At 41.5% G+C, this 24,914-nt stretch overlaps 1 protein-coding gene across 1 annotated transcript in view; it reads left to right on the top strand.

Annotated features, from left to right (window-relative positions):
• Positions 1-561: 561 nt before the first annotated feature.
• Positions 562-24,914, top strand: part of HGFAC (HGF activator) — a gene marked incomplete at both ends in the record, with an annotated part of 41,378 nt that continues 17,025 nt past the window's right edge. The window contains 7 exons of the mRNA XM_084205112.1: positions 562-627; positions 2,159-2,213; positions 4,056-4,152; positions 9,165-9,238; positions 13,616-13,729; positions 14,370-14,501; positions 15,882-15,992. Coding sequence (XP_084061238.1) covers positions 562-627; positions 2,159-2,213; positions 4,056-4,152; positions 9,165-9,238; positions 13,616-13,729; positions 14,370-14,501; positions 15,882-15,992 — 649 coding nt within the window. The remainder of the gene's footprint in view (positions 628-2,158; positions 2,214-4,055; positions 4,153-9,164; positions 9,239-13,615; positions 13,730-14,369; positions 14,502-15,881; positions 15,993-24,914) is intronic.

A 24,914-nucleotide genomic window follows, 5' to 3' on the forward strand; every position in this document is an offset into this window, starting at 1 on the left:
TTTTTAACTTTCCCAGTCTGTTGCTGGATGGCTGCTGTTACAAGTCCCAGCTGGGCAGGTAACCATGTGTTAATGAGTAATCCTTGCTGTTGGCATTGATCTGCTCCATATTTTGCAATGTGATGCCATCTCCTGAGTGGGCTTGCTTGGAGCTCCTTGCATTTGCTATACCATGATTTTAGTCAGCTCCTGAAGAGAAAGAAGGGAAACATCCAGATGACAAATCAGCTCTAGTTACAACATTGGATCAGCTTCTCTGGAGTTGCCCTTCAGTGCTTGCTGATTACACCAGGGACCATCTCCAGGGGTCAGGCACTTTGTAAACTCTTCACTCCTGGTGGTTTAGGGAGAGTCTCTCCCTGTGGGGCATTCCCTTCTACTCCCAAAGACATTAATGATTAACAATGATAACAGCTCTGCTTACTCAGAAAACTAAAATACCTTAAAGTCAAGGAAATCACAGTCCCTTGTGAAAGCTTGTTCCTGATTCACCCTCCTGCTTCAGCACAGCCCTGGAAGTTTTCCTCTGCCAGGCAAAACCTTCATGAGAGGAGAGCAAGGATGAAAGTCTGTGCTCCTCTCACTGTGGTCTTGGCTCTGAGTCTGAGCAGTGACTGTGCAAGGATGGTAAGTGATTCTTCTCTTTCTGAGTGATGGATCAGCTGTGGGACACCTGGCAGGACCTTGCCTTGGCCTTGGATGAGTGAAGCCACTGAACAGACCCAGAGAAAGGGAGATTCAAGGGGAACACGACAGGGATTAGCCAGATGAAGGCTGACAGCAGTGCTCACTCGGCAGGGGTCTGTGGGATAGCTGGTGCTCCACCTTTCTCTGTTTGAGGCATTTGCTTACATCCATGCCTTGCTGTGGAGGAGGAATGGGAAGCGAGGAAGGATCACAAAAATGGAAATCCTTTAAAAATCTGTCTCAGAAATGTGTTGACACAAGCAGTACCTGCAGTAGCATGGAGGGAGAGTGCTCCCCTGCCAGACACTGCTGCTGTCTGTAACTGAACAGGCCAGCTCAGGTGGCTGTCTTCTTCTTTTCAGACTTGTTTCCATACAAAAGCCCTTGGTGGTTTGCATTATGTATCTTGTGTCTTTTTTTGGGGCATGTCTGCCAAGCACATGAAGCACTGCTGAGCAGGCTGTGGTCTGAATTTGCTAGTTTGCTCAAACCCCACCACAGCCTGGCATCTACCATGGGCTAGCAGGGTAGTTAGTTCACTACTAATGCCTCATGGTCAGCACTGTGGCCTTAAGATAAGCCTTATTTCTCTAGCTGGGTTAAAACTAGCTCAGATATACTTAGATGGTGCTATAATCCTAATTATCTCAGCAAATTACAAAAGTATGTCCTCAGATATTACATGAGGGAGCAGGGAGGAATGCTCATGTTTAAAGTAAAGGTCATCCCTGGCTGTAGCCCTTGCTTGGTGGTGGCAGAGGCTGTGTAGAGTGCAAAAACTGTTATTTCCTCAGAACTAACAAGCCTGTTCAAGCCTTCTCTATAAATCTTAGCAACAGCTTTTGTTTAATCCTCACTTTTTATGTCCCCTGTCCAGTTCTATGTTCATGATGTGTGCTTCTTTGACTGCTTTGTGGTATTTTTCTTTTGCTATAGTTCAATTGCCAGCACCTTTGGTGGCAGAAACACTTTATGTGTCTTATTCTCTTTTTATTATTTCCTGTTGCTTAAAATCAGCTCAGACTAGTGCTCTTTGCTTGCTGATTGGCAGCTCCAAATACAGTTAGAAGTTGCTTTTGTAGCTAAAATGCCCTGGGGGGATACAGTTAAATAGCAGGAAAAGGCAAATGTTGGGATATTATTTGTAACTGGCCCCAGAATGCATGTATTCTTCCTGCTGAGAGAAATAGGAGATGTGTTCCTTGACAATAGAAAGATAAAATGGAGCAGAGCTTTGGCCTTTGTTGTGTTGTGCTGGGTTTCCCTGATTTATCTGGCACTTTCAAGAGTCAACCTGTATCTACCCTCTTTCACCAGACTGTGCCCCACCAAAAACCAAAAGCAAATAATATTTTCTCAGAAGCATTGGGAGAAACACAAGTTCAGGGCACCCTGGAAAGTAGGTTTTTACTGGTAGTATGGCTCCCAGAGTGAATTTGTCTCCAATCCACATTCTCTTTTCTCTTTGTAGCACTACAAATCTGGGGCAGGAAGAGGCTGGAGGCATGGCTTCCCTCGCCCACAAGGTACCAAGTCCAATCCAGTAGGTTTCATGACAGTAAGAATGGTCTGCCTGTCTGTATCCCTGCTGTGCAAGCTGCTAGGAAGCCTGTCTTTGTTTCAACATGAATAAGGATTATAGAATGGTTATGCCAATATTAATTTCTGTTTAAAGGGGAATTTGAGATTAGCTCAGGAATCTCAGGTAATTTTCCTTCAGGTGCAGATTAATGGGAAGGTGCTGATGGGATTTGAGTTGTCTGAGCTGGCATGGCTTTATATTATTTCACAAGGTGGTGTGGCTGAAGATGTGCAACAACCTTTAATCAGAGCAGCAGCAGCCCTGTAACTTTCAAGCACATTAACTCTTTGTATGCACAGGTTCAGTTTCTACCCTGGCCCTTGATCTCTCTGTGGGAGAGGAGTTTCAGTTGCATGCAGCTTTCTGGTTTGCATTTGTTCTAGGGGCACCCCAATGATCAGACATCCTGGCTATGGGAGAGTGTTCCAGTTTCCATTTTTAAAGCTTTTATTGTCCTGTGCTTTTGTTGTTCAAGATGGCCCAATGGCCCAACGTGCATTGGGCTTTATTATAGGTTATAACAGTGGCCTTTGGGATGCAATCTATCTTCTGCATAGGGATGTGTTTTCACAACTCTCCTGACTGCTTGTGCTGGGAGGTATCAGACAGAAAAGTTGCTATTTGCAACATTTGCTTAATTATCCAGTTCAGAGAATGAAAACTGGGGTTGACAAGGGGATGGCAGAGGGGATGGCAGTGGCTATTTCCTGCTGACAGAGAAGGAGGCAGTTAGGGCAGATGGAGTGACCATAATCCCAGGGGATTAAGAAGGGGTTGGACCACAGGGATAAGTTATTTTTTCTGTAATGCCAATAACTGACCTCAGCAGCTCTTTGAGATGTCTGGGCTCATGGGAGCTAACAGATCTTGTAAGAGTGTGCAGGAGTCCCAGCCATCATGGGAGGGGTAAGCTCAGGACAAGGAGCAGTCACACATTGTCTCTGAGAAATGGAAATGTGCTCAGCTGCCAGTTTGGTTCAATGCCCCATTTCTCTCTTATGGCAGTGGTTGGCTTCCCATTCAGACTTTGGGATTTCAAAACAGATTGCTTTTGGTTTTATGGTTAAATAAGCTCTGACAGTTTTTCATTGTCTTTTTTGTCTTCAGCCTCTCTCATTATCAAGACTCATCTTGAAGGATTTTTTCCTAATAGACTCCCACTAGCCTTCCTCAAACTCCCACCACCCTTCCTTAGATTGCCATCACTGATGTGGCAAATATAAAACTTGCCCTTTTTAGACACTGGTCCCATCAGTTTCTCCCCACTTATAAGGAATCTGCTTATCCCAAAGCGAAGGTGTTATGACCAAAATTCTTTCTCTACCTCCAACCTCTAAAACCTTCTTCCTCCTGACTGTTTCTATTTCAGTTTGTACTGTCTGGTTCCTTAATTATTTTAAACAGATATTACAATGTGATATAGAGCCTGAAAGGATACAACTTCAGAAATTATTTTAATATGCAATTACAATACTACATAATTAGAAATTATAATTGCAATTAATGAATATAATTGGCATTTGCTGTACCAGAAATGGCAGTATATTTTGAACTGAAATGATCTGAGATCTTTGTTCCACTGCAGAGTCCATTAATCTTGGTTGATCAGTCATTATGTAAGATTTTAAGCTTCTTCTTATGCACTAGACATTGCAGAGACACAGAGTCCAGAGTACAGCTGAAAAACTTGCAGATATCTATCTTCATAATTTCATATAATAGTATATAATATAATTTGTGGGTTGGTTTTCAGCTGCATTATGAGTTTTTTATATTTGTATTTCAGTGTTTACAGAGGATGGACATTTATGCAAATTTCCTTTCCGGTTTGGCGGAAGGTTTTATCACACGTGTTTATCAAATTTATTTTCCAGAAAGAAATGGTGAGTTGACTTTGCTCATAAATGAAAACAGCATTCAAATGAAATGTCATCCTTTTAGTGCTTTAATCTTGCTTCTGGAGTAATTAACATGGGCTGAATGTTGTGCCCAGGGTGCAGTTCTGCTGCTGATGGCTGTGGCCCTCAGGTCAGGATGTGCTGGGGGAAGGGAGCCCTGGCACTGGATTTTCACAGCCACAGGAGGCTCAGGAACTGCAGAGATGCTTCCTTGCTGCCCTGCCTGTTGGAACTGCAATTTACATGCGTGACAAGAGCTTGTCCAGAAAAAGCAGGAGTGATAGAATGAGAGACCCTCTGCTGAGGGAGAAGGGAGACACAGACACCTGCAGGAGAGGACGCTTGGTTAAGGGGCTGTTTGATGTGTGCAGGCTGTACTGGTACTGCAGCAGAGACCATGTGGTTTTTGAGGAAAGCTGTTTTCTCCCCACCCCCATCTCTCTAATTTCTATCCAGATTGGCACCAGAACCCCTTTGGACAGTGCTCTACTAAGAAGTGAGGTATTACTCCTGTTTGTTGGTTAATGATTTATTCTAGTGTATTTAAGGCCATTTTGCCTTCTTTTGGGCAAAGGTTACTCTTTTGCTTTTGCAGAAGCTGTTAGAAGTATTCATGATTCATTTTTGGGGTAGGAGCAGTCAGGTGGGAGCCCTACTGAATTAAAGCACAGAATAGAAAAGATAAACTTTGCAGACAAACTCGTACGATAGGCAAAATCAAAGGCAACAGAGCAGAGAATATGTGGGTACCAGTAATGTGAAAATTATGCCCAGATGAGCCATGTGAAAGGCAAACACTACCTGTTTTCAGGGCAGGGATAATATTTTAGAGTTTATTTTACTTGCCCAGGCAGGGCAGAACTCTCATTTTTTATACTGGACTGTCTAATTTTTTCATGATCTGTTGGCGTCTTTCTGATGACACATCTGTTTCAAGTGTAAGTGCTGGTGTAATGTAAACAACACAAAACAAACCTGTTTGCACAAATGGACACTGAGCTTCAGGCTAGGAAACCACTTCAGAATTTCCCCAATATCCGCTGATACAACCCAGCTAATAAAAGCCTCCAGGAAACAAGAATTTGAGACTATCTTAACTAAAGAAAGGGAACTGGAATAATTTACCCATTTGAATCCTGTCTTTGATGAACTTTAGCCACAAAGAGTTTGACCTTAGTACTCACTTAATTTCATGCAATGCTTAAGAGGGATCCTGTTAATACATGGCACCGTGTATTTGTTTTTAGCCAGTTAGGGCACAGAAATGGAAAAACCTGTCAATGGATGGGGTCCAAGGTTAGAGCACACTTTAGAGCTGACCTTGAACAACTTGCTCTTATGCTTCTGACTTTTTAAAAGCCATTTACAAGCAGGGAGACAAGGAGGAGGACAGCTGGAGTTATTTGGATTTGACAGATCATTTCACCCTATGGGCGACCTTCTGACCAGCGTTTGCTCATCACTCATAAGCTAAAAGCAACTTAATGTGTGACTTCAGGCACAGAGATGCCAGGAAAAGAGCCCTGAGTAGCAGTTGGGAAACCTGCTCTGTGCACTTCTTGTGTGACTTGGCACTAGCCCAGGCTGGACTTACCCTGAATAGCTGATCCCAGGGCACCTGGTGGGCTCCAGGTAGGGCAAGGCTCGTCCCCTTCCTGCTCCTGCCTCCCGCAAGCTGCTAGGAAGGGAGGATGGGAGGCTGGGTCCAAACTGCTTCTGAATTCTGAATTCCAGGAAACCCAACCAGGAGAGCACTGACTTATGTGTTTAAATTCATGTCCTCAGTCCTCAAGTCATACTTTGGGTCAGGACTACAGGCAGGACTTTACAGTGCAGGCTAAACCCCACTCAAGTTGGCTTTAAATTGATGTTTTCTTATACTACATACGACACGGATACTGTATCTGCTCCTGACCACAGAAAGCTCTCCCTGCTTTGAGAGCAACAAACAAGTTGTATCATTATAAATATTTATTGAAAATACAGGAAAGAAGGCAAAATAATTGCACTATTTAAATAACAGACTTCCTTTAACAGCATTCTGTTTTACTCTTCCCCTTAATTATAATCTGTTTTCACAGATAAATTTCCATTACGAAGTCTAACATCATATCTTACTAAGATACAGTGTAAATTTTCCTTTTGTGCTGAGGAGAAAAAGAAAAAAGCTGGAATTGCTTCTGAGTTTCATTGGTACCTCCAGAAAGACAAAGCAGCGTGGGGACAGACAGAATGGGGGTGCAGTGAACACTGGTGAGAGCAAAAGGGGAGGGTGGTCTGAACTGGACCAAGCTGTGGCTGCAGGGGAGGTGCAGCACCTGTCCCTGTGTCCCAGCCTGGGATGGGTTCCTCAGGTTCTGCTCTAGGGGATGCAGGAGCAGACCTTGCCTGAGATTTTGGCAGTAAATGGGAAGGTGTTGACTCCTGCCCTGCAGAAGCCTTGTCCTGTGCTTGAGTTCTGGATGGGCAGGGCCCCTGTGCCAGGGTGAGCTTAGGTCTGTGTAGGAAGGACGTGATCTTATCATCTTCCTTGGAAACAAGAGGATAACTTTTGATGTGTTGGCCACAGACTGCAAACAGTGCAGAGGACAGCTTTTTGGCCAGCTGGATTACAGGATGGGGAGTTTATGACAGTCCTGGAAAGGAGCAGTACCTGTGGGCTGAGTTGGGAGATGTCAAGCATCAGGTCCTGAATTTTCCTGGAGCCGGTAGTGGTTGGTCTGGTGTTGTCAGACAAATTCTGTCAAGCCATGTCTCATGGTCAGGACAACACCTAAAAAAGTCTCAGGCAACCTCCATGTCTCAAACACAGTGGCAACACCAGGTGTGATGGCAAAGCTCTTTCCTTACACCTGTCTGCCTCAGGTCTGGGGCTTTGCTTGTTCTCCAAACAATGGGATCATTGTTAGGGCTCCCTATGCTCCTGGTTTCCTACTTTCCATTGATCCTGCCTGCCAGTTAGGCCTCATCTTTTGTTTGTCCATTCCCATGCTGTTTGCCACCTATGGATTTAAAATGTTATTTAAATCCATCTCTTGTATGGACTTTTCTGATATAATTAATTCAGTATCTCTGTCCTTATGTTTTCACTTTCGTATTAGCAATTTCATATGACAAGCTGATGTAAAGATATTTGCTATCCCATAAATTTTGAGTGTGGGTGCATTTGTAAATAGCATAAAGATAAAATAAGGCCACTGGGTTGGTTTGGCTGCTGGAGGTAACATTCCAGAAGACTGAAATGTCATCATGTCATTTTTGGTAAGCCTTCCATCAGACAAAACATTTTTAAAAGAAAAGGAGGGAGACAAGTGAAATAGCTTTGAGGATGAGCTGAGATTCTCACAGAGAGTGAGATCTCTGGTGGAAAATATAAAAGGATTATGTCACTGTGCAAGAAGCTTGGCACTGAGGAGGCAGCTTGGCATCACAAGGGAGGACCAGTCTCACTGTAGTCACTGCAAGGCAATAGGGAAGGACTGCTGGGGAGAGCAGCAAGTGGGAGGACCAGTGGTTTGTGGAGAGCTGGTAGAAGAAGCCTCTGTCAGGGTCTCTGACAACAAAAACCTTTTAAGATGGAAAAATTTGAGATTCCTCTTTGCTTAGAACTTGGCTGCTGCTGGACAGTGACACAAGCAGGGCTGAGGACACTTCTAACTAATTTCTCGTCTTCATTCTTGTGCATACTAGACCACCCTTTAAAGAAAGCACAATCCACTTCCCACAGAAGGATCTCTGAGGAATTTCCATCAGCTCCCAGCAGTTGCATCAGCCTTAATTCCTGTGAGAGAACAGCCTCCTTAAGTCTGTGCCACGTTAATCTGCACCAGACTACCAAGCACCTCTTTTAGTGCACCTTCTATAACTGAGGTCACCCAACTTCATAAACATGGCCTATTCAGATGCTCCATAGGAATTATGCATTTTAAACACCACATAGCATCTAACTGAGAAGGAAAATAGGGCAGTTAAAATGTAGACATGTGCTACAATAAAATTTCAATCTAACTTGTGACATCCTAGGGTGAAAAATTTGATCACATAACTGCTCAAGGAATGATAAAACCAGGCATAATGGAAATAGACCATCAGGCACATGAAATAAACTCTAGTGTCTTCTAGTGTATCTGACATCTATTATTCTGCATTATAACTGGCCAGGGAGGATGTTTTGGTGGATGGTGCCCTGAGACAGGACATGGACCTCCAAGGGCAGCCTCAGTTCAGTCTCAGTTCAGTGCTCCCTGTGTGTCCTCAGGGAAGCCTCCAAATCTACTCCTGCAAAAGAGGAAGAGCAGCTTTGTGCTCCTTGGAGTGCTCTGAGCCTGAGATAGCAGACTGAGATAACAGACCACCAGGGAGGGTGGGCAGGACTCTGTCCCTTCCTCTCAGAAAGGAGAGGTTTTATCTGTGCCTTTGGAAATCACCACCGTCAGTTATTTCCTCATTTCATCTTGCAAGTTCCAAAATAAGAATGCTTTAAAGGAACTGAGTCTGAAAAGGGTGAAATGTGCTTGTCACTGAAAGTCAGGGAAAAGTCCCTTTGTGGAGAGTCTCCTGCCTCACAGATTATTACAGTAACTCTCAGGCATCAAAAATGGTCTGGGTCCTGTTTTGCTTGTTTTGTAATAAGTAAAGAAAACACTATTTGTCTGCTTTGGTTTTGTTTTTTATTTCTGTCTTTCTTTTTCTAATCCCAGAAAGAGGAAGAATGTTGGGTTTTTTTGAAGGATTCATTGAAAATCCCAGGTCCTGCATTTAGATCTTATTTTTAATATGTTTTTAACGTGAGACAAGTGGAGCAGAGCAACTTTAACAAAAGAAAGCGTATTTTTTTCCTCTGCTTTTGAGACAATTTGAATGAAACTGATGCTAATTAGAAAAAAAAAAAACAAGCATGAATTTCCAGGTCACCAGAGTGTGAAGACCCTGTAGTTTAAGTGCAGACATCCAGGTTGTGTAAATATGCACTAAGCTGCACCTTTGATTCTTTTCAGGTGTTCCACAACACATAACTTTGACCGGGACAGGAGGTGGGGACACTGTGATTTGCTGCCCTGGGACCACTCAGGTGAAGCCATGGCCCCTTTGCTGCCCAGGGACCACTCAGGTGAGGCTCCAGGTACCTGGCTCCTACTTTGCCACCTGCAGGAAGGAGGGACAGTGCCTTCAGTGCAACTTTTATTTGTGCATTTATTTTGAAGCACGCCTTGGCATCGGCTGTTTCCATAATCTCTTTGTGACGCTGCACAGCCGTAGCATTAGACTGTGAATATCACACAGTCTTTAATTCACTCTCTGTTGACTGACTCAAAGCCATGGAGAGAAATTATGGTAATGGCAGCATGGAAATCTAAACTCCTGCTGGAGCCAAACACAAAGGTGATCGTCTTCTCCCATGGCTTGGATGTGCCTTTTAGCTTTCCCTTAATTTACACAGCTGCATTTTCTGTCTGTTTGACCAGGTAATTTTTTTAGAAGGCACAGAAACATTTGTCACCCTGTACAACACACAGCCATCGCTTCCAGCTTTCCTTTCTTGAGATCTCATGGGAAAGAGCAGATCTCAAACCCAGACTTCCTTGAGCTTTGGGCTGTGTCAGAGAAGACAAGAGGCCAGACATGTTCATTGCAGGAGTCCTGAGGGATAATGAAAGGATTACTTGGCTGAACAGCTCTGTGGCTTCCTGTGGTCACCACACTCCAGTGCTACAATTACCTCATTGCGAAAGTCTGTCTGAAAGGGGAAGTCAAGGTCTGTGGCAAAGTCACCTTTATATAGAAAAGCCACTTTAATTGACACACTGGGTGAAAGTCCACCTGGGAATATGCATCCCTGTCCTCTCCTCAGCAGTCCCTCAGTGACTGGCCTTTGCTTATCTCTGTATCCCTGGCTCCATGAGCTGGATGCTGGGGAATCCCATTTTATAAGAATATGTATGTATATATGTGTGTGTGTGTGTATATATATATATATGTATGTATATGTATATATTCTCATTTCATATGGCCACAGACCAGCTTGAAAAATCAAGTGTGGAACTGGTCAAACTTGATGCCCCTGAGGCTTTTTTTGGATCTGTGTCTAATTCTGTTCATGTTCCTCTTTTTGCCGTCTCACTATTTGCAAATGAGACACATTTAGTCTGCAGGATGTGACCAATGGCCTTAGACATTCACTTCCCACTTTCAAATGAAGGGCTTTTTCCACCAGTCCCTTTCAGGGAGTTCTCCACAATGTCAGGAGCCTCATTGCCAAGCTGATTGCAATCTACCAGAGCACTTGAAAAGCCAAATTAGCTGAATCACGCTGACAGTGTAGAATTAGGCAGTGCACAGCATCACCTTTATAAACGTAACTACTTCAAATTATTTTCCAGCCTGACTTTAATGCAGATTAAGAGTAGATCAGAGGCCAGTGACCTCGCCCCAAACCAAGCAGCAATGTATATAACTTTGTAATGCAAGTGTGCCAGACATGAACATAGGCTTTATGGGCAGTTCACACTTACAAGAGTCAGGTTATGAGGGCTGCACTTAGATATTCATCAGTGGCTTCCCAGAGCTTAACATAAAATTAAAAGAGTTATATGTGTGAGAAAGGAAAGGAAGGAGAAAAAAGGATGGGGTAGCTGGAAGAGATCACTGCTGACTGTTGCAAAATAAAAGACAACCCCTTTATTTCTGGAAGCATTTAGAATTTGAAAAAAATAACTAAAATTTTTTTGGCTGTTATTTTATTTATAAACATAAGTTCACATAGGTGGTTTTTTTTTTTTTAAGCAGCAAGCACAGTTTTTGGATTTGGGAAGTGTTTAACAGATCATTAGCCATACCTTAAAGTGAACAGGCTGTGATGAGGTTGAAAGGAAAAGCAACATAATGGATGAAGGAAGTTTGAAGCAAAAGAAGGAAAGTTTGCCTGCTGTGGAAGAAATAAGCAGTCAAACTGAACGCTGCTACCTTCAAAATGTGTAAAATAATACTTTTAAAAAAAAATCCACTAAAGTATTAAATTTTTGGGTGTTTTTTCTTGAAAAACAAGAAAAAAATTGAATTTCAGGGAGACAGTATCCTTTGGCCATAAGAGGTTGGTGAGCAGTGGCATGGAGGAGGAGCTTCTTTAGAGCAAAGGCTGAAGCACAGACTCTCTCCAGGCCAAGAATACCACATGTATGTGACAAGTCAGCTTCAAAACATTGGAGGTGCTTACAAATCAGTGCTAAGCAAGCACTGAAATCTTTGATCCAGAAAACAACATCTGCCAAATTCAAGGGAAAGTTGACCAAGAGGCCTTTAGCTCTAGGATGAAGCTTGGGTAGGAAGTTTCTGCTGGAGGCAGCTGTTTGTACTGCACACAGTGGGCTGTGCATGCATAGCTCACATATGTGTACAAATGTCCATCAGTGTGAAATGCCCCTATAGGTGGGAAGTCTGGTAGTACTACTCCTCTGAATGTCTGGAAATCTTGGACAAGTGGCCAAACCCCCAGGGAGACCCAAACATGGGGAAGAGAATTTCCAGACAGTATTTTTAAGATTCCTCTGAACTGATGTGGAAAGAAGTAGCAGAGTGGTGTGGGCTGGGCAGGCAAGAGGAAGAGGCATCATCCCAGGAGGAGCTCTGAGGAAGGTGGGTGGCAGAAACAGAAAGTTTTTGTTGGGAAATATGGGCAGAAAGGTGAGACAAGGCAACTGCTCAATCAGCAGAGACTCAGAGAGGTGAGGCTGCAGTCAAGATGAGAGCTAGCAAGCATGAGTGATTTATCCATGAGGATGCCTTAGACAGTGCTGAGGAAGTGGGGACTTGGCACTCCCCAGTTAATGGATAGTTAATAGTGGGCAGGATTCCCCACTGGGATCTCAGATGTGTCCATCTGGTTATGAACAGAAGTTGTTCCTGGACTCCAGGAAAGATGTGGAGCAAAACAGAACATGCCTGGAAGGTCAGACTGGAGTGGTGGGTGGGATGTAGTGAAGAACAGATTGAGAAAGAAATAAATGAGTGGAAGTGCTTCTTGCAGGTTTAACAAGGGTACAAAAAATTTCTTGAACATTTGTTAGAGCAGAAGATGGCTTGGAGATCAGGTCATGGTTTGGATGTAGTGGGAATAGGAAATACAAGATTTTCCTTTGAGGAAACATTACAGCACTAGAAGTTTCATAACTATTAACAGCAGGAAGAGTAGGAATGTCACTGACTTCACTTGCTTTCCCTTGATCTTATCCTGGATTGAAACTACCAGTGAATACACCCAGACCTGCGATCTGATAGGAATTACATCACTCTCTTCTGAAGTAAATATTTTGATCCCTGCAGGGGAAGCTCAGATTTACCCTGCTGTAGCAAACTTTAGGATGCATTCTGTGTGCTTCACCTCAGCCCTGCTCGTGTGTGCCTGTGCCTCTACCTGTTGCATCTCAGGCTCAGGACACACTGCCTAGCTGAGGGAGCACCTGGATTGAGTAACCCTGGAGATGGTGTAGCAGAGTTTGACTGGCATTAAAAAGGAAGATTTGAATGCAGACAAGCTGTTGGGCCAACTCTGGGGCAGGTGTAAACATACTGTTGGTTAACTTTGGGGAGATACATCCCTCAGCACTGCCTGAAATCAGAAACACTGCCTGACCAGCAAGACTCTTACTACTTTTGCATTGCACATTGCCAAGTAAAGCTTTTATTGAAGGAGTTGTCCTGGCACCTACCTCCTCTCCCACCACATTTTCCCATCATTCAGAAAATTCCCTAGTAAATGGAGACATGCTAGATTGGTCCAGTTTTCATCTTTCTTGCTGTGATTTACTTGGATGTGTAAATGGGGATACAAGCATCATCATGTCAGCCCAGGACAATGTGCTTTGTGGTTTGCTTTATAATTTTTCCCTTGGTTCCAGCTGTCCATTTGTTTTAGACATGATCCAAAATCCCATGGCAAATCCTTCTGTCGAGGGATGTGCAGTTTGAAAGCCATGCGCCATCCTGGCGGTGGATGTCGCAATGAAAGGCTGCAGGGCAGAGGCGGGCAGGCTGCAGCCTTCCTCCCTGCAGCCTTCCTCCCTGCAGCCTTCCTCCCTGCAGCCTTCCTCCCTGCCCAGTGTAAAGGCACAGCTCCATCTTGTGGGCACCTGTCCCGTCTTCTTCCTCACCGCAGTGCCAGCTCTGGGGACTCCAGGTGTGCCTGGACCTACCCCCTTCAGACAACTTCGTCCTGGGGGTGAAGGTTCAGCTCAGATCTACCACATGGCTTTTAAAAGCTGGATAAATAGGTTTCCAGCTGTTTTACAGCTGGAAACAAACCCATTGTCAATTGTTTGGACAAACTTAGTTTTACATTAGCAGATGGTATTAAACCAACTGAGCATGGAACCAAAATGGTTTATGGAGCCAAAAGGACAAGGCATGACTTATACTGTACTAATTAACAACATCTTCTTAGTGGCCTCTCCAGATCACTGTGCAGACAAACCCTGCCAAAATGGAGGGACCTGTTCTCTCACTCACAGCCACAGGATGTACCACTGTACCTGTCCTGAGGAATTCACAGGAGAGGACTGTCAGCTGAGTAAGTATCTTCTACCACGAGTGTTACAACATGAAATATGAATAGTAAGTAGAGCTCATTAATGTTTGCTTAATGAAAAGGTAGTGCTGTTGTGATGGGAGAGACCACTGCAGCATGAATGTTTGTGTAGGTGGATTTCCAAATGGTTATGACAGACAGTCCATTCCTGACAGGACAACTGAAAATAGCTTGACTGTGCAGTTGTAAATCCAAGTAGGCTCTGAGCATGGGGAACACAAAAAGCCTCCTTCCCATCTTTTGCTGTTTTTAAGATTTAAATATCCCTTATATGTCTGGAAATTACTAATATCTGGTAGGCAATGCACAGAGATGTGAAAAAGCAGCACAATTTCAGGTGATGCCTTGTTCCTTATGTACATGCTGGGTACAGTGCTGCTGTCCTGCCCACAGGGTTTTAGGGGAATGCCACCTCTGTCCTGAGGTTCCTGGAGCTGCTGCTCTACTGGCTCAGTGCCTCCACACTATGGAGGCTGTCTGGCTTGAGAAGAACTGACAACAAACATGGATCTGCTCAACAGGAAAAAAGGGATGAGCAGGGAATGGTAATAGAGATTGTGGTGCCATTTCATGTGCTAAATAACATCTGAAAGCTTGTGTTGTTTGTAAAACTTCATTTCAGAGAAATGTTTTGACAACAGCCTCTACGAATTCTTTGATGTGGGTGTGAGCTGGTCAAGAGTCCAACAAGGAGCAGTGGAGCAGTGCACCTGTGTGCATGGCCAGATGGAGTGTGGGCGTGTGGGGCACACAAGTAAGGCACTCTTTTGTACCACAGCTGTAGTTCTGCATGGAGTGGGAGGAAAGGACAGTGAGGGTATCAAAGCCTGAGTGGTGTTACACACCCTAATGCTGCCCTTGCAGCTCATGTACCCTCTCTAAAAGACAATATTTTAGCTTTCCTTTCCAAGAGTGAGCGGTTATACTGACCCAGGAAATCCCTTCAATGTGTCCATCCTTATCTGAGGAAGCAGCTATATGCATATGATGAATTTTGGGGACACACCTAAGTGTTATCTTTGAGAGGGATGAAACCCTGATCTGCAGCATGTAAGAATATACAACAGGTTATACAGTAGAATGGCAATATAGCAGAAGTGTTAAAATTCTTTCTCCAAAACTATAACCTGCCTGAGAGGCACACCCTGCACACCAACAATCACTTCATATTGCTGTTTTGCCTCTTTGTTTCTTCCCAACTCCATCCCACTCTTTAACTTCCAGCATGTAAATTTTGTGTGCCTCCAAGGTCCCATAAGGCCTGCATTGGCTCTAGAGTCCCCCTGATTTTTGGCCCATTCCTGGCAGGGGTGATGCTTACATTATGAAGCCTCCTCCTATTTTAAGGGGCTGCCAGGAGCCCAGCACCCTGGCCAGCCAGCACAGGATATGCCCTGTGGCTTGTGACCCATCTGAAGAAGCCAGAGCAGCACCTTTCATTTGGAGGAGGGGTGCTGGGAAGCAAACCATGTGCCTCACCTACACATGTGCTCTGATATGGCTGTTCTGTTACTCAGGCTGGCTAACTTTTACCCTGCCCAGACTCACAAGTAAGTCACAGTACAAATTTTTTCATAAAAGCCCTTTGAAATATGTAGGAACTTTTATTCCCACCTTATGTAACTGGAAACTAAAGTATGGAGAGTCAGTGGTTTTCTAGGACATTGAGAATCCATGTGAGAGTTGGGGAATTTGATAGGACTTAATACTTCCCAATCACAGATCTTAACTACTTAACTGAGCTCCCTACTAGATATGTTATTATAAATTCTAATAGAGCTCAGTGGCAAGTCTGGAACTGGCAGAACCCTCTGTAGAGGAAGAATTGTTAATACCATCTCCCCTAGTAATAATAATCACCACCCCCATTTTACCTATTGTTCACTGATAATATCTTTCAATAGCTGACATCATCCAATAGCAGTGAAAACAACAGACAAACCTTAGTGGGCAGAAATCATTAGAGTTTCCTTTCCTTTAATTTATCACAAGTGTAGGTCTGACATAAACAAAGAAGAAAAACTTCCCCCAAATGCATATGCACAGAGGAGATGCACTAGATTAAGTTGAAATGGACTGATTCTCTTGAATAATTTGTACCTCTGGTTTGATCATTGGTTGTGTTTTCTTGTAGGTTGTGTTCACGATCCTTGCATGAATGGTGGAGAGTGCAAGATGGTTGCCTCCACTGGGAAAATAGTATGTGATTGCAAAGAAAATTATGCAGGAAAGTATTGCAATATTGGTAAGTATAAAAACTGACAGGCAGACAGAATTAGGAGTTTTCATCTGGGTGTGAGGCTGGTGGATTTGGCTCTGTTGTATTCTGCATTTGAGGACATTTCTTGTACCATCTGAAGAGTCACACAGAGCAAGGGTTTAATGTCCTTCTCCAGTGTAAAACATAACATACACTTCACCACTGAGACTCTGCTTCAAAAAGTATTTTTTTCATGCCCTTTACTTTATAGAAAATCAAACAGAAATTTTAATCCAATTACACATGCCTATATAATAAGTGCATACTTCCATTCTGCAGAATCAGTCACAGAGTTGTACTCTGGAGCTACTGCCTCCCTACAGATCCACACATCCCCTTATAAAGCAGGGATTTACATCTGACAAAATCTAGCAGCCATTCTTTGGGAGCACTAAATGACTGTGGGACAGAGAAAATGCTCACCCTTTGGGTTAAAATACACTTTAATTACATTTAGCCCAGTACAGGTCATACAAAACCCCTTCCTTTCTCAGGTGGGTCAGGGCACAGAAATCTGCTTTTTTTTTGGTATCTATGTGTAAGTCCTGCTTTGCATTTTAGATGCTACATAGTTTTGATACAACTTTCCTCCAGAAGGCTTAACATTTATCCCAGCAGGGGTTAAATCTTGCTTGCATGCTGTATCTGCAAGTTATGCCAGTAGCTACTGTTTAAATAAATGCACATTTTAGGCATAAATTTTAATAGACCTTCAGCCACACCGTCCTGTGACCCCATCAATTCACTGGCTGTGTCTTTCTGGGTGCATAAATCCCAGGGCTCATCAAAACTAAGGACATGACTTAATCCAAATGGGCAGCGGGGTAAAAAACCTTTTAATGAACGCTGCAATTTATGTCTGGCCTTCTTTTTGTTACTCTGGTAGTTAACAAATGGTGTAGCCAGCTATTCTAGCTGGGGAAAAAAATCCATTTGGGAGACTAGCAGTGCAGCTGGAATAGCAAATTGCAGGAGTGAGTGGGTAAATTGGACAGTGTATGAGCTGATCCTGAAGATTCACTCACCAGGTACCTGATGAATCATGAGAAATGGGTTTGTGACTCTTTTAAGTCCTTCATAAGGAGCACTATTTTAGCTCAGTTGTTCTGTCCATTAGTTACCCTGGGGAGATTGTTCCAGGCTTTGGGAATGCTGCTGCAGGGATCTGGGAGAGGGCTGCACAGCACATGTGTGACCTGGGGCTCGGGCCAGGGCTGCACTCTGCTCAATTTCACATTAAACTGCTTTTCCAATTCCTGGTTTACTATCAGCTTCCCCTGCCCCAAGCAGCAGTGGTGCACAGAGACATCCACCCAGCAGTGGGTCATAAATACCAGGAGGGCAATGTTACAGCTGTCATACCAGTTTCTGACTAGCTTAGAACAAGAAATAAGCAGGTGCTCTTTGATCACTTGAAAATAATAAAGCAAACCTTTGGTTTGTTAAACTTTGGATGCTCACAATCCATCTGTGTTCAGCTGCCTAACACCCCTACACAGAATGGGAACTGAAGGCTTGTGTTTGTGTGTCAGGGCCTTGCAAAAAGTCTTAAAAAAGAAAAAAACTTTGTCAAGATGCAGTCATTCTAAATTAATGCAAGTAAATGAGTCATCAGGTCTATAGACCTGGTACTATCACCACAGCAGGGCAATGGCATTCTGGTGAAAGTGCTACAGCCTTGGATTCTCTGAGCACTCAAAAATGATTTTTAAATATTTGTTGGATCAATTTTTTCTTTGACCCTTTGATTTGATGCAGTGAACAGAAATGGCTTTTTTTAAAATTTCCTTTTTACTGTCTTGTATAGTTTCCCTTGTCTAACAGGATGTACTTGGGAGGTTAACCTTTAATTGGAATAGCTGGTGGCTATAATGCTTGATTCAGAGAAAGTGTTACAGTATTTCCTCTCCAAGGTGTACTTTATTCTGAATTATCACTTAAAGAGGCAATCTTAAAGCCAAGGTGTGATGCTAAAATGTCTTATACTCATTATACTCAAAAATATTAATAAATGAAGTACCATCCTTCATCCATCAGACCACAAGCCTAAGTACTGCTGAGCCTCAAACACTGGTACAGTAGGCTGAGGAGCAAAACCAGGAGAAAAGTAATGAAAACACTTCTCTTGCTTGAGGATTTACTTAGCAGATGCTTGGACCATCATATCTGTCAGACCTTTACCTATCTTCCATGAATTTGTCTAAATTCTTTAGTACTCCTTTATGCTTTTCCCTTTCACAGCATCCCATGTCAAGAAGTCCCAGAATATAAATAGATGTGATGAAAAGAACTATTTTCTATTGTTAACAAAAAACCTGCTGCCTGGTAATTTTATTCTTCCCCTTTGAACAGTGAGTAACAGAATAATCATAACTTTTGTGATTTTAAAGACACCTATTTATCTGTCCATTACTTTTTGGACTACAGTGTCCCTGCCAGTACTCAAAACTCATCTTTGATCTTGAAATTCTCTTGCAAACAATCATCATATATGTATGTGTGTGGATGTATATGTGTGTGTATATATATTCCTAGGCCATTATCATAAATGACCATATAGCTACTGCAAAATTATGAGCTGACTTAAAAAAAAAAGAGTTGATAAAAGTAACAGAGGAGGTATCCATCACAAAGGAGATTGATACACAAAAGACAGTTTTTAATATAGATTTCTATTCTTTGTGGTAATACATTATTTTCTTCTTAAAGAAGAAACTTGCAGTACTAAAGAAAGAACTGTCATTTAAAAAAGTGTTCTGAGACAGTTTATATGCATAGCATTTCAGTGAAGTTTAATTTTGAAGAAATTAGATGCATCACCAACAAATCTCTCTCCAAAGAGAAGCTGTTTAAAGTTGTTCAAGGACCCATGTTTAATTAAGTTCAATTCATAATAACAGTCCTTAAATATGCATTTATTTTCAAAAATAAGGATTTTGTGCTTAAACAGGAGCTGCATTCTCTTTGGAAACAGCTCTTGCTGGGACAGCTCTGAATCCAGGCTCTTGGCAAAGATTCAGAAGCAATTGTCCAATAATGAGTAGCAATGGTTGTCTCATTGAACACAGAAATTTATCAAAAGGGCCCAAGAAGTGAAACCTGAGAAAGGTGTGAGTAGAATATTTTATCTCTCACCCAGGCTGGCATTGGGAATGGAGAGCAAATTTATTTGGTAGATAATTAACTTTGTAAATATTTAGCTTCACTGGAGGTGATAATTGATGACAAACAGTTATAAATATGTAATTGTAAAATTACTTTGACATTTTGTGTTTCTTTGAACAGATAGGAACCATGGTGGAGATGTTGGATACAGAGCTAAAGACAGAGGAGGAGTTATCTGGCCAAAGGACAGATAATTCATTATAACATGCATTCATGGAGAAGTTAAAGGGGATTAAAGGGTAAAGGGAGATGTAGAATTTTTTTTTTTCAGGGGTTAGTGCCTTTACTTTTCTGTGGTTGAAACCCCAACATTGCATTCACAGTTTTTGCTTTAGTTGAATTGAAATGAATTTTTATTTTGCCAGATTTCCATGTAAAAGCACTCCCTTTCTCTTACCACAGCTTTGTTACTGTTGGTTGGATGTCAGTTATTAGTAAATTTGGGGTACTTATTTGTATACCAAATTTATTCTTGATGTATTCTTATTTATTCTTTATTTATATTCTGATATGTTAGTGGGCTATATTTATCCTGTTACTTAGACACCAAGCCTTTTCCTGAAGCATTTGCTCACTGTGGTTGTGGGTTGCACTGGGTTTGAGTGTACTGGGAGCACTGCACAGAGGATTAAACATTTTGAGTTTTCTTTGGATTAAGGCTTAGGTAGCCATAATGGCTTTGATAATATTTTGGTCATGATGAAATGTGAAGTTGGTGAAGGTATTTTTGAAAACTCAGCTTTGTAGTGTTTGGGGTATTTACCTCATTAGGTTATGGCTAATGGAATTAGAGGGGTGCCATATCTTTAAAGAAAGCATAGGTTGGAATGCTAATTGTGGAAGGCTTCTGGTTATGTAAGGAGATGTGGTATATGTCACAAGTAGGTTGAGGATTTTCAGAAAAGGAAGATGATAGAATAGCTGAATATGTAATGACATACAGGAGAAAAACCTTCTTGGCCACATCTTTAGGGGTTAAACTGGAGGAGTTTGAGGTAATAGAATTAGCAAAAAATGACAGCAAACCCACCTTTTTAGTGGTTCATTTACTGAAATAGTGTGTTGGCAGTTTTCTACTAAAAAAGCTACTTTAGTAAAGGAAATTCATCTCTGGAGGCTGAAAGGAAAGTTTTAAATATGTTTTATTTTCTGAAGAAGACATAAGATAATGAATTTTACCTTTCTGGTTTATATTTATCCTGTACTAGAATGCTTTTGTATTAGTGTTTAATTTTTTACTTTCTAGAAATGCAGGGGGAAACAGGGTGAAGTATAATAACAAGGTCACTTGGCTGACAATGATAAATGGGCATTTAACTGGTCAGTCAGTCCCCCACTGAACTTGGACAAGTAGGACTGTAAATGAGACTTGAAAAGGGTTTCTAAGTGAGGCTCAGATGGTTGCTTGTATGGAGCACTGAGCTTAGTAATGAAACCAGGCTGGAAAAGAATAAAGTCATTCTTTCCCCATAGTTGTGGAAAAATAGATGGAACAGCAGATAAAAAAAGCAACATTATGTATTAATATGGCTTGGAGAGATGATTATGGTATTTGCACAGGACAAGTTTTATAGGCCACCACGGAATTTGAATGAGGGGAAGGCATGGGTTAATAATGCAAGGATAATGGAGAGAAAGCCTAGAGCACCACTGCAGAAATAGTAATGGTGGGTCAGATTTTTATCAGACTTTGAATTATTAAAAGAAAATTCTACAATGCTGGAGTTACATGGATAAAAACTATGCCCAGTAGACTGCTGCCTGCAATGATCAGTGGAAGGAGGCACTGGAAAAAGAAGAAATGGTGAGCATGGCATTGTCTACAAAGTGCCCACCTGTGATTCATTGCACTCAGGCAGTGCCACTGTAGGGGATGGATGGTGAACAGGAGACCAGAGACAGCTGTGGCTTTGCAAAACAACCCATGCAAAACAATTCCATGTCATTTATGGAGGTGGCAGATGTGAGCAATGATAGGCTCTTCTTATCTCCCAGACTTCTTTATAATTTTACGACCATAATAACACTTTTGGCTAATATAGAGAAAAACAAAAATGAAGAAGGAAGTAGTGTTTGCATGGAGGTTATGGATTATTAATTTATGTTTGACACCTTGGCAAATGTGGACTAGAGAATACAGCTAGGGAGCTGTGCTGGTAGCAGCATGCTTTACAACAAGGACTACCTCTGTAAGGATTGGAAGATAAAGCAGATAACAAAGAAGAGGAAAAATTTCTCTGGTCAGAGATGGGAGTAGGTTCAAGATCCACAGAGGACTTCTTTATTTTTACATAGATGTGCATTTTCAGGTGCTGTAGGTTCAAGATCCACAGAGGACTTCTTTATTTTTACATAGATGTGCATTTTCAGGTGCTGTAGGTTCAAGATCCACAGAGGACTTCTTTATTTTTACATAGATGTGCATTTTCAGGTGCTGGTGGGCACTAAGCTTTCTGTTTTGCTCTCTATTGCTACAGTGTTGCCTTTTTAGCTGACAAGTCTTTGTTATAATCCTGATATAAACTAATATGAATAATATTAGCAGCCTCTAATATGAAGCAGCTGCTTAGTCCTTAGTGTTGTGAGAGTGCCTGACTTGGCAGCAGTGTTATTGGGTGCTGATAATTAAAAGCCATTAGGGTGTTTTTAACCCTATTTGTGATTTATTTGGGACGTGACAGTGGTTTCAGTTCATTATGTTACAGAGGGCACATCTTCTCTTGCAGTACAAGGGAGCTGAAATCTCTTAATCCATTGTCCTCTAAACCTGTTGTCCTGTGTAATTGTCAGGAAGGTGGTTGAAGGGAAGATGTGGAAGATGTGATGCAGCTCATCCTTGGATTACTGCATTGTTTGTTTCCCCCATCTCCTGCTTTCTCCTCTCAGCCCACTCTGGGTGTTTTTGGGGCTCAAGAGACCCCCACCTCTCATTACAGTCTTTCTACAGAGCAGCTGCTCCTCTGCTGACCATCATTAGCTGCTACACAGTCTGTTCCTTTTCCTGCCCAGAGAGTTATTTTGGCTCATACCCCAAGCACATGAGGACCTACAGGTATATTCAAAAGAATGAAAGCTTTCACTATGGATTAGGCACTCAGATACTCCTGAAAATCCTGCATGGCAGTAACTGTCAAAGTCATATAGCACTGGTATTGGCTTGTTGCCAGAATTTCTTTCCCCTAGCTCATGACAGCCTTTTCCCTAAATATATTGCTCCTATTAGCTTTATATACCTACCTATTGGATTGCATTTCTGACTCTGTAAATCATAACTATTCTACTAGAATTGAAGATAATAAATAGGAAAATGAAATGGAAAAAGAGCCACTCCTTCCTCTTATCTAGGATATTACTTTTCTAAGCTATAAGAAAGTACTGGCAGAGTTTATAGATTTCTGGATTTAAACTTTCATATTAAAGAATTCAACTTATTCAGAAGGTAGCTTTGCACATTAACTTTTATAGCAGATATAAATCTCTTCAATTTTACCTCAGATGATCTAAGCATTGGCAAATATGAAGGTACAAAGACACTTTAAAGAAGAAACATATTGAAAAATAAGTCTAGTTTCAGTAAATGTAATGTGCCATCCTCATGTCAGGGTGCAACTTTAAGAGGTTTTGTGCATGTAAATCACTTTTTTTCCCCCACAGTCTTAAATCCATCTTGTTTTACATGTTAATTTTCTGCTAGATTTATTGATTACAAAAGGATGCCAATTTTTCCACCTTTCTGCCTAGCTTTTAGCTCAGACAGATTGGTTGTGTCATAATCAGGCTGCAGTTTCAGCAGGCATTCATTCCAGTGTTAGGTGCTGTCAGTCCAGAGGTTTTGCTGCTATTCAACAAACTAAAAGTGACACAATTATTTGAATCAGTTATTTGTTATATATATGTGCAATCTGCTGCTCATGACCCCAAACAGAAATATTGAAATATAGGTAAATATTGTAACAGTATGATTGAATTATATTGAAATATAGATACATAGGTCCCCTATATTTCACGTGTGGCATGTGTTCATTAATTTCTAAACTCTGAAAGCCACTGTTCCCCCCTCTCTGTTCCTGCCATCAGCTTATATAGAGCAATACAAAAAAATTAATCTAACATTGCACTTCATAAAAGCATTACAAGTTGGTCAGAGATAAATCAAAGCATTGCTGAATGAAAGGGTTACTTTAAACCATCCTGTCCCAGAATCAGAACCACTGGTGCAAAACCATATTTTATAAATAGAATGAAACAGCTTATGTGTATCTGAAAAAAAAATACATTCCAAGCTCAAAAACATCAGGAAAATTGATGGTGAGGTGTTTTGGGGAAAATAAAATGTGAAAAATTCATTGTTTTCTGCAGAGAGTTTCAAAAGAAACTCCTAAAAATGTTCAGGTATGTAACTACAGGACTTGAAACAAGATCTGGAGACAAAAAGTCTTGTGAAGTGCTTTCAGAAAGTTAGCAATTAGAACTGGTTGGATAACTGCTATTTCAGGTTGCTGTTAATTTTAAGACCCAAAACTGTTTTATTGGAAAAGGCAGAGATTTGCTCAGTGACATATAAAATACAAAATCTTAACACACTGTAATGCTTTACAGGAGCTATTGAAATACCTTGGATTGAAAAAGTAAAACACAACAAGAAATTATTTATAATTTTAAATTTTAATAATATTTTTTCTGAAAATAAGCTAACAGGGGTGATAGGCATCGGACTGCAGAGTAAATGGAATTTGCATTTGCATCAAAACTTTCATTATCTGAAAATTTAGGCCATTTCTATTCTAAGCAGTGATTTGTGGTAGTACAAGGAAGTGAATGAACAAGAAAACACATATTACATCCTCCATGAATTTCTTCCACATAAGAAAATAAATCTATTTCAGAGTTGTGAGACATTGTGGAAGCTATGTGGATTTGGGACTGAACAGTTCCCAGTCAGAGCAAACCATTAAGAACTGCTGAAAGAGACCACCTACACACTATTTCTGACAAAGGGGGAAAAAGAGAGTTTTTCAGTGCTGTAACAGTTCAAAACAAGAGAATTAGAGGCAAAAGGTCTATATGACTGCAATAATTGCTGAGACATTTTTTAAACTGTTTTTCCTGAATTATAGGTGATAAAATGTATAAAGCATTGCAGATACTTCTCATGGCCCTAGGGTACCATGGTGCTGCTGCCAACCAGTCAGGTAAAGGTTTCTGGAGTGCAGCACAGACCAATGGAAAGCTAAAAATGAATGTTAATTTTTCACCTCAGAAGCCTTTCCATAGGATAGTAAATTAACTCAAGTTATGCCTGTTTCCAAAATACTCCTCCTAAAACAAAAAAGAAACAGAAAACTTCTTGAGAGGTATTACTGTTCCCCTCAACAAGTGCAAGATGTAATCTAAACTTCTTAGCTACAGGAGGAGAATGTGAGGGATGATATAGAATGAGGCCAAATTCTTCCAGTTAAAATATGCTGGCAGCTTTAGCAATGACTGGCAGACCTGATGAAACAGAGATGTGTTGGATTTTAAGCCTGACAAGGATAAGCACAAATTGTAAACACCATCTGCAAGACATCCAAACCACAGGTAATACAGAATATGGCCCTAGGTCTGCACTGAAATACAATCCCTTCTTTGATTCTCATAAAAGTAGTCACTCTGAATGTTTTCTGAATGCAATAAATACAGTATAAATAAACACAGCACCTGGCACTTTCCTGCCAAAATGAAAAAACTTAGCATTCACTT

The sequence above is a fragment of the Fringilla coelebs genome (assembly GCF_963513975.1).
Source record: "Fringilla coelebs genome assembly, chromosome: 4".
Lineage (NCBI taxonomy): Eukaryota > Metazoa > Chordata > Aves > Passeriformes > Fringillidae > Fringilla > Fringilla coelebs.